A 13,368-nucleotide genomic window follows, 5' to 3' on the forward strand; every position below is an offset into this window, starting at 1 on the left:
TTTCCATTAGAGAACATACTTTTACAACTTCTACTTTAAAAATCACGCAGGATAACAACTCTATGGCAATTAAGTCTGGCAGCTCACAATTAAATTGCTAGAAGACATCACAGCTTCTCAAAACTCTTATTTCAGCCTATTTTAATGTAAGATACTTGACACCTTCAGTAGGTTACAGCTTTTTTTAAACCAATATCCTCTACTGGTAAGAATTCAACCATGTCATGAACAAAGATGCTTTATGCTGAAGCACTTCTATCCCTACCTGTGGAAGTAGCTGTGACAGCACAAATACTTCCATGCCAATATAAATGTGTACAGATTCTCTGCAGCATGCTGCTTTAGCTATACTCCGATTGAGTTAAATGTTAAAATTTTCTAGGCTTAGTGACAACAATATTTTACTTCATGGTAGCTGATCCATCATAGCTGTCGGTGTGCATGCTCTTAGCCTGTGGCAAAGGCAGGATAATTTGAGTTGTTTTGCCCTGCTTCATGAAAACTAAGATGACTCAAATTACTTTGAGCTTGCTTCAGGGGAAGCTCACACACTTGTACAGTTATAATGGATCAACTGACGTGTAGTAAAAGATTGGTGGGGCTAAGCCCAGTGCTGAAACAGAGCAAAAGCCCTTTTTTCTTTCTCCCCCCTGGCACTTAATACAAGGGCCAAACCTAACTTGAGCCTTTGAGAGTTACAACACACGAGTGAACAGATGAATGAAAAACAACAACTAAAAAGCTCCTACATCTTGCAGTCTTCTTTGAGAGCAACGTTAGCCAAAGAGTAACTTGAATACAGAGATGAAGATCTGGACAGAGTTACTCAGTTATCTCTGCTTCAAACTACTCTGGGTTTGTCAGCTTTGCTTATTCTCCTCTTCTTCCTTCATCACCTTGTCCTTCCCTTTCCTATTCCAGTCCCAGTCTGCTTAAACTACAAATCCCTGCTTTAGCAGTCTCAGTGAGCCTTTTTTCAAAACAGGTAAGTCTTCAAGATTTGTCCATCAATGGTGCCTGTAGCACCCGCATACTTTACATTTGTACACTGAATGAATTACGATGGTATTTCTCTTTTCCATCTGCATTAAGCAAAACTAGGATTACGATTACCTCATGTAACAGCCATGCACTGACACTAAACCCTAACCCTATTTCAGTTTTCTCTCAGTTATTCTGAGAGTGCTCAAATCAAACCCAAATTTTGATTTATTTTTCACATAGATGTTGAGGCGCTTTCAACTACTATAATCCAAACATTACTGTAAGCCCACCCAACATATTCAAATTGCCCAGCATTAAAATATATACCTATTGCCAGTGAAGTCTTACTGGTTAACACAACAAGACTTTCACAAATGAAACTATTAAGAAAAGAATTAAAAGTATCCTCTAGTCATTATGAATATGGCCATCTGACATTACTGTGTATGTCCTTTGGTACCTACTTGAACAGCATGTACTCCATGGCACATTCTGAACACAACTGCACCATAATCTGTATCACTTCCAACATTACTCCTTATTAACCGGGAATAGACGAGAATATTAATTGTTCATATCTATTACAAGTACTGTAGAGAAGTCCTATCATGTCAGACTACGCAGGAAACTGTCAATGCCATTAGAAATTCTCCTTGAAAACTGATACCGCAGAATGTGTCAGTACTTTCTGATGATGTCAGATGAGAAACTGCAGCAACAGCTAAGAGCAGAGTAGTGCTCCCTCGAGATGCCAGCTTTGGCAAGATGTACTGAAATGCTGCAAGAATGTTTCTGAAATTGAGATTACTGAAATGTAATATCTCTTTTTGAAAACTTTACTGCACACAATTCATCAAGCCAAAGCTGCAGTTCCAGGAAGAACAGACCATCTGTTTTCCTTTGGACTTCTTTTTTTAAAGCTCACCTTTAATCAATTTTAAGTTTTTTTTCATACACTGGAATGCAAAGACTTAATAACTTAAGAACTGGATAAATGACTCAATGTGTCTCCTTGAAATACTGAATCCTCTGATTTTAATTATAATTAACTAGAAAATAACTGCCTACTTGTAATACAGACTCATTAAATCTGATATCTTTAAACTTTTAACCCACAAAGGGGGCAACAAGAACTCTGGATCTATTTCCATTACCAGCTCTGCCCTTCACCTACCTTATATGCTACTTGAAGAATCCTAACCTCTCACAGACCTATTTTTACACCCTAAGTAGGAAACTACTTATGACAACAGAAGTGCTATGCTGAATACTGTCAAGGTTTTCAGAAACATGGAAACAAGAGGGTTGTAATATAAACCTTATCTTATACACAAGTTTAAATAAAATTCTTGTTTAAAAAAGATCAGAATCTTGTTTGAAAGATCAGAAAAAAATGCATGAAAGCAATACAGTATATTCATTCAAATATTTCTCAAACTCAAAGCAAAATTACCATTAGGTTAAGATTTATTAAAATTTATGTTTAGCCAATGTATCAAAGTTCCCTAATCCTATACTTTTAACTATGTATAATTAATCCATATAAATACATGAAAAGATAAAACTGAAAACAGCTGGTTGAATTTCCACTGATATTATGTCTTAAATTATCAACATCTGAAAGTATTGATTACACATGCAGTCCACTGAAACTGTCTGGTTGATTTCCAAGTGATCTTGCTTTTACAAGCTCATAAAATAAAATTTCTAGGTAAAAACCACAGGACATAATCTAAAAACCAAACCCAAAACCTGACAAACACTTATTAAAGGTGTATCACATAATACAGCAGAGCTGAGAGTGGTAAGAGAAATTCTACTGTTACTGCTGACATGCAGGGTTGTCCTCTTTAGACACCCTTTTCTGCGGTGATACTGCCCCAACAAACTTCATACAGATTCATCTTTTTCCATCAATCTTCAGTTAATCCAAGAGTCTCACTTTCCAATGGTCCCCTCATTATGTGGCTATACAGAATATTTTATTTTTGCAAGGAACTGCCACTCAAAAGAGCCTGTCTGAACACAGAGACATGTATTTCTAAGTCTTCCTTTTAGATACAGTATGTTAAAACAGAAGCTTATCTCTCATAATTTTAGAGCATCAAATCATGGTTTGAGTGAAGGACGTAAGTTTGGCTGAAATCCCTTCCTGTGATTAAAAACACAACATTAACAGTTTACTGAAAGATAAAGTTTTAATTCACAACATTACAACCAAAGTCCTCAAAGCCCTATCTACTGCAGACAGTGCTTGGGGATCTGGCATTGAAAGGAGTGGGTTACAGCACTACAGATCCAGACAGCCACTCCACTTTATCACCAGAAATGTTCATCCTGGAATGCAAACAACAGGAGTAAATGTCTGCCTGTGCCACTTCGACATTACAGCCCACAAAACACAGTATGAGCCAAGAATTTTGTTAGCGGCTTAAGCTACCATATCACGAACAAAGAGGGCATGATGGTCTGCTAATATTGACCTGCCACAGATCCATCTGCCTGAGTCTACACACCAAATCTATTAGATGTGCCCGGGGTATGCAGAGAAATGAGAATGGAATTTGGGGGGAAAAAAAAAAAAAAGATAATCAACCTCTAAAAACTCCTAACACCCTTTCAGGAATCAAATTTTGCCAAGCATAACTTAGTATCCAGGCTATTGGAGCTAACCTTCCAATTTTATTAAAGGTATTAACAAGCATACATACAAATATTTTGCTAATAACAAAATATATGCTGCTTTTGAAGAGGTAAATCTATGACTCTTCTATACTATACTGCTGATTTAATCTTCCATCATTTTGCTTTAAAAAGTTGCATACTCAGCTGATTACAAGATTTCAAAACATCTCTGCTGTGTTACAAAGATACAACATTTATCTAAATATGTATTTTCTCATTTCCTGTCATGTTAAAAGAGATGTCTTTTGTCAAGTAAAATTGACCTTAATGTTTGGCCACTAGGGAGAAAAACAAAAAATCATTACCTAGTTGCAGCTCTTACTAAAGGCCCAGCAAGTGAATGTAATACAGTGCAACAGTACGAGAGTTCCTCAGTATGGAATCCTGCCAAAATTATTTGTTCAGATAAATGGCCTGACAAAAGGGAACCATAAATAAGGTTACTCTTTCGGCATCATAAAGTTGACGCATATCCTGCCCAAGCTAGTTTTGTATAAAACAGCAAATAAATCTAAGAGATAAATAAAATGCAGAGATGTTTTTATTTCAGATAAGTCTGCCTATTTATTCAGAAACCATTTGCACGACAATTTTTGGCCTATCTGAAACGCTTTCTCTGAGTATGTACAACTCAGACCTGTTTCCAGCCTACATTACTATAAATCCTGATTATTTCATATCCTGCACAGCATATTTTGCATAGCCAAGTTCAATTTAAAACTAGTTCCTACGATCAACCAACAACTTTACAATTGCCTACAGAGTTTTTTTTGTTAATCTTCACAATAGTATACACTGGATAATGAAGAAAGAAGCTTGATGAGAGCATGTGCAAGGTGGGGTGAAAGAGCACAAAAAACACAGTGTTGAAAGAGACTTTGAAAAATGCTTTCAGTACTTCAAGCAGAAATATTTTTACCTACAAGCAACAACAGAAGCACGTGTAGTATCTTTAAAAAGAAAAGCTTAAGCTTGTAGTCCAAGCATCCTCTGGAGATTTAAGGTTTAATCGCTCAACACGCCACATATCTTACACAAGTGTTTTTCAAAATACTGAAAAAGAATTTAAACCTACGTCATTTAACAGGTTATGAACAGTGCAGGGCATCATTTAAACAGATCTTCCTTTCAAATTAAAGGGTTTAGTGACATACCAAATCCTGGAATGCTTTTGAGACTGGATTTGAGACAGATTTTTTCAAGTCTGAGGTAGCTGTATCGCAGCAGGCAGTTCCACAGGAACATCCAGTCCATTCGTGTGCGATGGTTCATGATAATGACACTCCTTTCTCCAGGAACAAATCCGTCTCCAGTGACAACCACCTTGGCACCAAACACCATCTCCAGCAAGGCCTAGAAATATTATCTCCGTATTATGGCTTTACTCACAAAAGAAAAGCATCAGCCTATTAGCAATAAAAATTAATTTGAATTGTATAATTTCACTTATTCACTCATATCATCACTGGTAAACAAACTTCTGACTGTTCTCTGATAAAGCAGCCAGCTTTCCCACAGTAATAGCTGTTTAATGGAAGCGGAAACAACAATTAAATAGCATTTCTTAAAAAGCACTCCATTAAAATCGCTGCTTTAAACTTACCGTTCCCTGTTCTTCCAAGAATCCTAACACATAAGAATATAAGTGAGTCAGTATGGGTTATAACTCGGTAGGTAATCTAAGGAGAGACTGGCTGCACAAATAATCTATTGCTTAATATTCTCAGGGTTTGGGAAGGTATCAGAAGCTGCCTTGCTTTCTGCTTGGGGCCAAATGGTTAACATGTTTCACTCCTCCCAAAGCACAGAATAAGCCTCAAACTTGGAAGGACACAGACATGAGCCTGGGCAAACAGTTGTTTCCATTTTGCCTGAAGAGCCAGTGATGCCAGAAGGTCACGTAAAAAGCGTGTTCCTTGCTTTACCTGCTACATGTGGTTGTGAAGGGCTAAGTTATAAAGCATAGGTCAGTGGTTTATCAGAAGGAAAGCGCAGGCAAGAGCTACACAGTATGTTTAACAGGGCCTGGTTTCATAACCTGGACAGTCAGACCATAAGCACATAACTAGACTAGTTGTAGTAACTATAACTCTAGAGCCCAACAAGCATGCTCTGGCCACATTCACACCTTATCCAAATTGCCCACCGAAAAAGGTTTCTGATCCATGACCATTCCCAAATCATGCAGGGAAGTGTATGGGGGAGTGCTGGTTGGTTACAGCAAAAGACCAGGACTAGGCAAAGAATTAAAAAATATGGATGACTGAACCTGCAACCTTTTAATGCCTAGTGGAGACACAGTGGAAAGGTACAAAATCCCAAGAAACAGATGCAGACAACAGACATTACCTAGAGGTTTGACTTGAGTCCCCTAAGGTCAGGGTCACTGGCAGGACACTATCCAACTCAGTTAGCACAGAAAAACAAAACAGCAAAACACAGTTGGACATCTAGAGGAACAAACTTACCCTTTAGCCCTAACATAAAAAGCACTTCAAATTACCTCCTTACCTAATCTTCCCCATTCTTCCTCTAAAAAGTATAGAAAAAGAACAAAGACTGGGGATTTAAACAGAGCTCCATAAATTAAAACAACTCTCTGTTCTGTTCATATTTCTGCTAAATCTGTGCCAAAGAACATAAGTTTCCAGGTTAAGTCACCTGTAAAACTAGAATGACATTTTCACAATTGCAAATGGCTTGAGATCTTACAATGAAAAGCATTACATTGGCCAAGTATTTATAATATTAATAAGTCATCTCACTGTAATTCCAGAATAGGTGTTGCTACCAAGAGAACTATGGGCCACTGCAAGAGTGGTACAGGCAGTAAAGCTCAGAATGGCAAAGATACCTTCTTTTCAGAAAGAAGAAAAGCAGCCTTTTTTGGGTAGTTTAATAAGAATCATATTACATATTTAAGATCTAGTTAAACATAATAACGAATGACTACCCTGTTCTACATACTCTAACCCTAATATAAGCCAAACTAAACTGAAACAGTTAAGACCCACCTCACTGTCCTGTCCTGCTGAGTCTTCTAGAGAGGAAATTAAATGGGATAGCAGAGTGAGGAAGGTGGAAATTTCTTACATCGCAGAGGTCAGGGTCAGAGTTTCCCTGCTGAAGTCCAACTGGTACAACAGCACTTTATTTATTGTTTGGAGACACAAACCAAGAACCTGCTTTTCCTGACCAAGAATGGATTAAGTATAAGGACAGAAAACTAAAGCAGACAATGTCAGAGCCTCAAAAAGGTTGGGTGCAAAATCTTTTTGAGTCTCCTTTTCTGATATGTAATAGGATAAAACTTCTTTTATGCCACAAGATATATACTTCTTCATACCAATATGGCATTTTACTCCAGAAAGTGAAACAAATCTTCAATGGTCTAGAGAAACCAAGTCCCTTGGCTTTCATAAAACAGATAAAAAAAGATCCCCTCCCATTCATACCGCCTTTCCTCTGGAACAATTCAGCAAAGAGCTTTATTACTGATTTCCAAACTCATATGGTTATAAAGTTGATAAAGGTGAAGTTTAAGTTTTTTACTTGAAACCATTTATCTGTAATTCAACTACAATGACTAAATTCTAAGAGGATTAAGTAACAGAATCATGAAGGTTGGCAACAGTGTACAAGACAGTGGATAATTTTCCTAATGAGATAATTGGAGTAAAGTCTAAAGAAACAGTTTACAAGACTACTCATTTAGGAAGTTGGTAATTAAAAAAAAAAAAAAACCTTCTGTTTACTAGTATTTCACCTACTCTTCTCTGCATCTGAGTGACATTGGATGATGATGTCACAAAAAGGCCTTTTCGAGCATAAAATTAAGCCTTAGTTTACATGTAAATTAAACTGTGGAAGAAGAGAGGGACTGTAAACAGGCACACAGTTCGCAACACTAAGCTAAAACCCAAGTTTTCACAGACGATAAGCGTGTTTGGACCTGTTTTGACAAAAGCATAAATAATTTTTTAAAAAAATAAAATCAAAAGTGTTAGTGGGCAAATTAAATTGTGGGATTATAGACAGTTGCCCAGAACTTGGCTCAAACTGCAGCTTACCACTGGGAGCGTGAGCCAAGTGGCCACGATGCAGTCAGTGATCCAGCGGTACCAGGCCGGTGAGATGAACATCAAAGGTAGAAAAGGACCAAGCATGAATATACTTCCAAAGAAACTTCCCAAGAACAGTGCAAGTACAAAGTATATCCCTTTCCATGACACCATGGCTCTGAAAAAGAAAGTTGGCATTACGTTAGAGAGACAAACTGAAATTATATAATTCTTCAAGTCTGTAAGCCCAGTTTGAGGTAATATTTCCCCTTTTTTTCCACGGCTAACAACACATGATGACAGTAAACACAATCAAAATGTTCTACTTCACAGGCAGCAGTAAGGAAAGGACTTCATAAACACAGTGATTTGTAAGGTGAATTGGGACATTAAAGGGGCCATAAAAGTATCGGCTACATCATAATTTCCTCCACTTATCACAATATGTAGTTACACTCAAAAATTCTCAGCAAGCTATTTTTATTATCCAAAGGTACAAAAGAGCTATATAAGAGAACACCAGCTACATTAAACTTTCCAGCCATTATAGTTGTCATTGATGAAGTACTAATGTTACCATTTTCTAAAGACAGGAAACTTTGCTAAACATAGCGTTGCAGAAACTCATCTTCCCCAGCTAACAAGGGTCTATGTGTGACCTCCATCACAAACCACTCAAACCCGATGAGCCTGACCAGCCATTTCAAATTCATGCCAACAGGGCAGGCAAGCAGTGGCTGAAGCCTCCCAGTCCAGCCTGGCTTAGAGAACTCATCACTTTTAGAAGTCTGACGTACTTCAACTGTCCTTATCAGTTATTTTCCAACTTACTGCACCAGAAAGCCAACAGCCTTTGGTTTTCAAGGCAGTAGTCTAGACTTGAAATATTTCAGTGTCTGTGCTATCAGCTACATCCCTTATTATAAACTGAAATGTACAGTACACTGAGCTTCTTAATGCATTACGGCAGAACACTCAGCAATCCTCCAAGCATTTGTAATAGCTACAAGCTTTCACAATTTAGCAACTACTACCAGCTATGACAAAGCAAATGTGGAAATATCAATTCTCTAAATTAGGGTCCAAAAATAGACTGTTTTCATCTATTTAGGACTCAGTCAATTGTTTATAAAATCAAAGGTTAAGCAGAAGTCACTTTTTAGTCACTTTACTGAATTCCTTTTTTTGACAGGCTATTTTAAAAATTATAAGAGCTCAGTTAGACAGGACTTCAGGACAAGAAAAACAGGAAGCTGGTGGTTTTAACTTTAAAATGAGCAATGGAAAAGCAGTCCATTAAGCCTTATGTACTGTAACATACATGATTTATCTCAAGCATGGTTTTGTACAATGTCCACAGCAATAATGTTTGCACAGGAAAGTATTTGAAAGTCAAGAAATGGCAACGCTAGTGTTGCTAGCACACAAACTTGTTTCTGCTACTTCATGTTGACAAGTAACAAGGAAGTAGCTCTATTTTGAGATACTTTTGGGTTTAAACAATTTCCTAAACCTCACAATATTTGGAAAAAGGCCGAGAGAAGAGGCCACGCAAATTTGTTAACGCAAGAAGGATATAGGGAGCTGTATTTAACTCTATTTTCTCAGCACAGTAAAACAAGTATTAAATACAAATGTTTGCTGACAGTTACATCAGAAAGATTTTAACACAATGAAATTTGAATTCAAACAAATACATATTATTTACATCCTGGAGTACAGAGCCCTTGCTTTTCTACCAAAAGCAGGAACTAAACAACCATATGTCTGCACATATGCACCAGCAGGACCAATTCTGACACATCAAGGGACCCTTGAAGAGCAACGCACTGAAGTAACAACATTCCAGCTGCCTTGTTGTATTTGTTATTGCAAACCTCTGTGGGGAAAGATCAAAATAAAGGCAGAAGAGGACAAAAAAAAGCCCCCAAAACACAAACACAAAGAAAATCAGAAACCGTAGAAAGGGAATAAAATCCCCAAACATTAGTTGCAGCAAGACCAGAAGAAAAAGCCTTCTCCTGACATCAAGATTTGAGACCTACTGCAAAAGGTAGCAGAGAGGTTTAAAATTCAATATGCTTGACCTAATCGTGCATTTTTTGAGGAACACACTGCAAACCAACTGTAAACATGTAGGCACAGTTGCTCTGAGGTACATGGTGTGATTCTTGGCGTGTCCTGTGCAGGGCCAGGAGTTGGACTCGATGGTCCTGATGGGTGCCTTCCAACTCAGGATAATCTATGATTCTATGAAAGACCACTAGCAGACAGAGAATACAAGTTTTTTAAGCTTTAGCCACCTACTCTGGTCCTCTGCAAGGCTGCTCAGAGCCTCTGGGCACCGGTCAGATGCAATGACCTTCCCCAGGCAGACACCCTGGCTCCAACAGGCCGCGGACAACACGGACATGATGCTCCAGTCCCAAATACCTGAGTACTGCACAAGGTAACCACAAAGCTAATGAGACGTCTCTCTGTCATCCTTCTAAACTCCTAGGAAAGCAATGTGGGTCACTTATTTACAGGCTGTCCTTTTCACAGTTTACACTGGTCCTTTCCTCAAAGTATTGCACAGAACCAAAGATTTAAGGAAAAAAAATTTTTTTTTTTTAATGTGAAAGACTGTCTCATAAACATTTTTTGTTTGTCTGTTTTAGTTGAAGGTATCTGAGTTATGGAAAAGACCTGATGAAGTTTTGAATTTTCTCTTCTTCAACTAGCACTCCAGCAGTACTTTCTTTATCATTACAGTATATACATATGTGAGTTATACTGCATTCCAGCAGGCTGAACACTGTGGTGTTTATTTCTAGACACAAAAGATACCATGTGTGTTTTCAATTGATGCCATTTATCACTCTTGAAGCCAAATTTTTAGTGTGATATATACCACATTTTGCTTATTGCTTCTATATAATCCATTATAGATCTTTACACATGTCCATATGCATATATCTAAAATAATGGGTAGACTCTGCCTCTGAATTACCTCCACCACACAATAAAGCACCTACCATGCTAAGAGGTATGAGAACAGAAAAACAACTCCCTCTGAATGAATTTGAGCAAAACTGCGAGCTGAGAAGCCTGTGATAATGTGAAGAACTTACAGCAAAGAGTAACCATCCAGCTGGCTTTCTGAAAACAGTGGAGCAAGCTCATTTTTGTAAAAAGGTCAAACTGTTAATACACTCAACCCATTTGTTTTCATTTGTGCGTTCACATGGTGGAGTTACAGTCTGGACAATAGTTTACATGATTTAAAATACATCTGCCTACATTTAGAAACATTTACATATACTCTAATTTTAGCCAAGACTCGAGAATGGGTAGTCATCACCCAAGGTGCTGCTGGGTGCCAAGCGCACATGCCCTGCCCTGGCCAGCAGAAGTCCTGCTGTGCCCAGGGAAGGTTGAGAGGAGGCTGAAGCCCCAGGATGGATTTGACACACCCACCAGACCAGGTGCACTGCTGAAGCCACGTGAGCTCTCTAATTCAGGTGGTGAACAGAGAAAAGCAGCTCCTTGGCTGGGGGTTCAGTGCCCAAGTTTGTAAACTGTGCAGAGCTAGCTCTGGGCAGACAGAAGAGTCAGTCACAACTTTGTGTCCTACCAAAGCTTCAGTACAAGTTTGGGAATTGCCCCATCTCTGAAGCAGTGCAGCCATGTTCACGCAGCGCTGCAACTTGCCTAACAAACTCTCCCCTGCCTGTCTCAACTCTGTATCCTCACCTTTTTCTCTTTCCAATAGCAATCCTTCTCCCAGCCCTGCATCCTACATCGCCCATCCTGACACTACAATACCCCTCCCACAGACCCTCCCCATTCCATCCCCCTGGAATAGCAGCTTGTTTGGGCAGGTGAAGAGCAGCAGGGTCCACAGGGCCCTCCTGGCAAGGGAAGCCGCAGTGCTGAGGACCGCAGGGTTGGCAAGTGGGCTCAGCTGTCGGGTCCTGCTAGGCCAGACCATGCTCTGCACAACCCTGTCAACTCGTGTTGGCACTGCAAGGGCTGCTTACCATTCCAGAAACCTACCACCAAAAACAACAGGGAACTGACTCTATTATCACCCTTTAGCATCCGTCAGCCCCTTAAATACCTACCTTAGAAACAAACTGCCTCTAAGATATGTCAGCCATCCCAAATCTAACATCTGCATTCAACAAGAGAAGTAACAGCTACAAATCAATGCAAAATACATGCCCGCAACTTCAAAACATGATTAAAAAACAGCCAAATAATCTCAAAGCAGAAGGAGTACTTAATGAGGACTTGTAAAATGATCTCAAACAAATGTGAAAAATCTCAAAACAAAGAAAATTGGAGCTGACTCATGTCAGAGATGAGACACCCAAGAAAGGAATTAAAGGATTCAACACGAAGTCTGAACAGAACCCAAGCATTTTTTAAGTACAGAAGTATTCTGTTACTTCTGCTGGCAACTATCTCTTTCTAATCCAGCAATCACTCTCAACACTGGATTTAGCATGTATGGCCTTTATGTATCTTTAAAGCCACTTTCCATTTACTGTGTGGATCAGAGCTGTGGAGGAACACTCGAAATTATTTTACAATTCAGACTGAAAGTTGCAAACAGTGAGAAAGACAGCACCCTCAGACTGGGCTTGTAGTTCCTCATCTATTTCATGGCAGAACTCCAAGTTATTGGGGTACTGTACTTCACATGTTCTTGTTGCCATAGCAGAAGGAAAACATGCTCTGTCTCCAGGTAACTAGAAACAATAATTCTTAAAATACAATTTCTGCTGTCTATTTCAGTTAATTTTAAAAATTCTTGGCTGCAAGGGGACAAATTACTTTCCCAAACAGTTTTTGCAAACTTCATATTTATTAGACTATTTACTTAAAATTATTTCAATATTCTATACAAACAAAATGTTTGCATGGTAACATAAAGCAAATGCACCTTCCTCTGATCGGATTTTGGCTTGTTTTGCTTAACATCTAAATACCTTTATTGAAGGCACAGTTGGAAGGACAGATGAACCGCAGCTTTTTGTGATGATGATTTCAAAAGGTTTTAAACAGCCTGTTCTCTACATTCAAACTTTTTTTTCCACAACTGCTTCTATGGCTTTTAAGTGAGCAAAGGATGCAAAATAAGTTTATCTGCTGAGAAATAAAAAAGTTCTAAACTTAGAGGTCTATCAATTTCAGAGGAGTCAGGACTCACCACAGGGATTCACGTCTCCTTAACAGCTCCTGGCTAATTCAAAGTTCTTGTACAAGCAGGTTAATTTGTCTTCCAGGTTCAATGTAAAACAAGATTTTAACCTCAGCATGGCATTAAGCAATACTACCTGACAAACAGAGCCAGCTGCCTGATAACTAGAGAGATTTTTAAGAGCTTAGTACTATAAGTGAGCAAATCATGTTTTATTATACCACTGAAAAAATAAGAAATGCTCTTCAGTGCCAATAAAACAACAGTGTATTATTACTGGTCAGCAAGTTTCCATTCAATCAGCACAGGCAATAAAACTGTTCATTAGCCTTCAAAAACTGAATGGGGACTTCTAGGCACTGGATTTAATGCTTCCTTCAGTCAATTACCAATGGAAAAGGTAAATGTTATCTTCAATTAAAATCAAGCTGAAACTCACACAGACAAACA

General features: G+C 38.5%; 1 protein-coding gene across 2 annotated transcripts in view; it reads right to left on the bottom strand.

The window, feature by feature from the left end:
* LCLAT1 (lysocardiolipin acyltransferase 1) overlaps positions 1–13,025 on the bottom strand; it is an 80,674-nt gene extending 67,649 nt beyond the window's left edge. The window contains exons 1-3 of one of the 2 annotated variants that reach the window (XM_027907050.1): positions 12,928–13,025; positions 7,740–7,908; positions 4,824–5,022 (exon numbers count right to left, since the gene is read on the bottom strand). In XM_027907050.1, coding sequence (XP_027762851.1) covers positions 4,824–5,022; positions 7,740–7,904 — 364 coding nt within the window. In that variant the 5' untranslated portion in view covers positions 7,905–7,908; positions 12,928–13,025. Of the gene's footprint in view, positions 1–4,823; positions 5,023–7,739; positions 7,909–10,747; positions 10,767–12,927 lie in introns of those variants that run through there. The other variant, XM_027907051.1, reaches the window with a different exon arrangement.
* Between the last annotated feature and the right edge of the window lie 343 nt (positions 13,026–13,368).

This window comes from Empidonax traillii, unplaced genomic scaffold (genome assembly GCF_003031625.1).
Source record: "Empidonax traillii isolate 1590-97213 ecotype Southwest subspecies unplaced genomic scaffold, ASM303162v1 scaffold1395:size116970, whole genome shotgun sequence".
In the NCBI taxonomy this organism is placed as follows: Eukaryota; Metazoa; Chordata; class Aves; order Passeriformes; family Tyrannidae; genus Empidonax; species Empidonax traillii.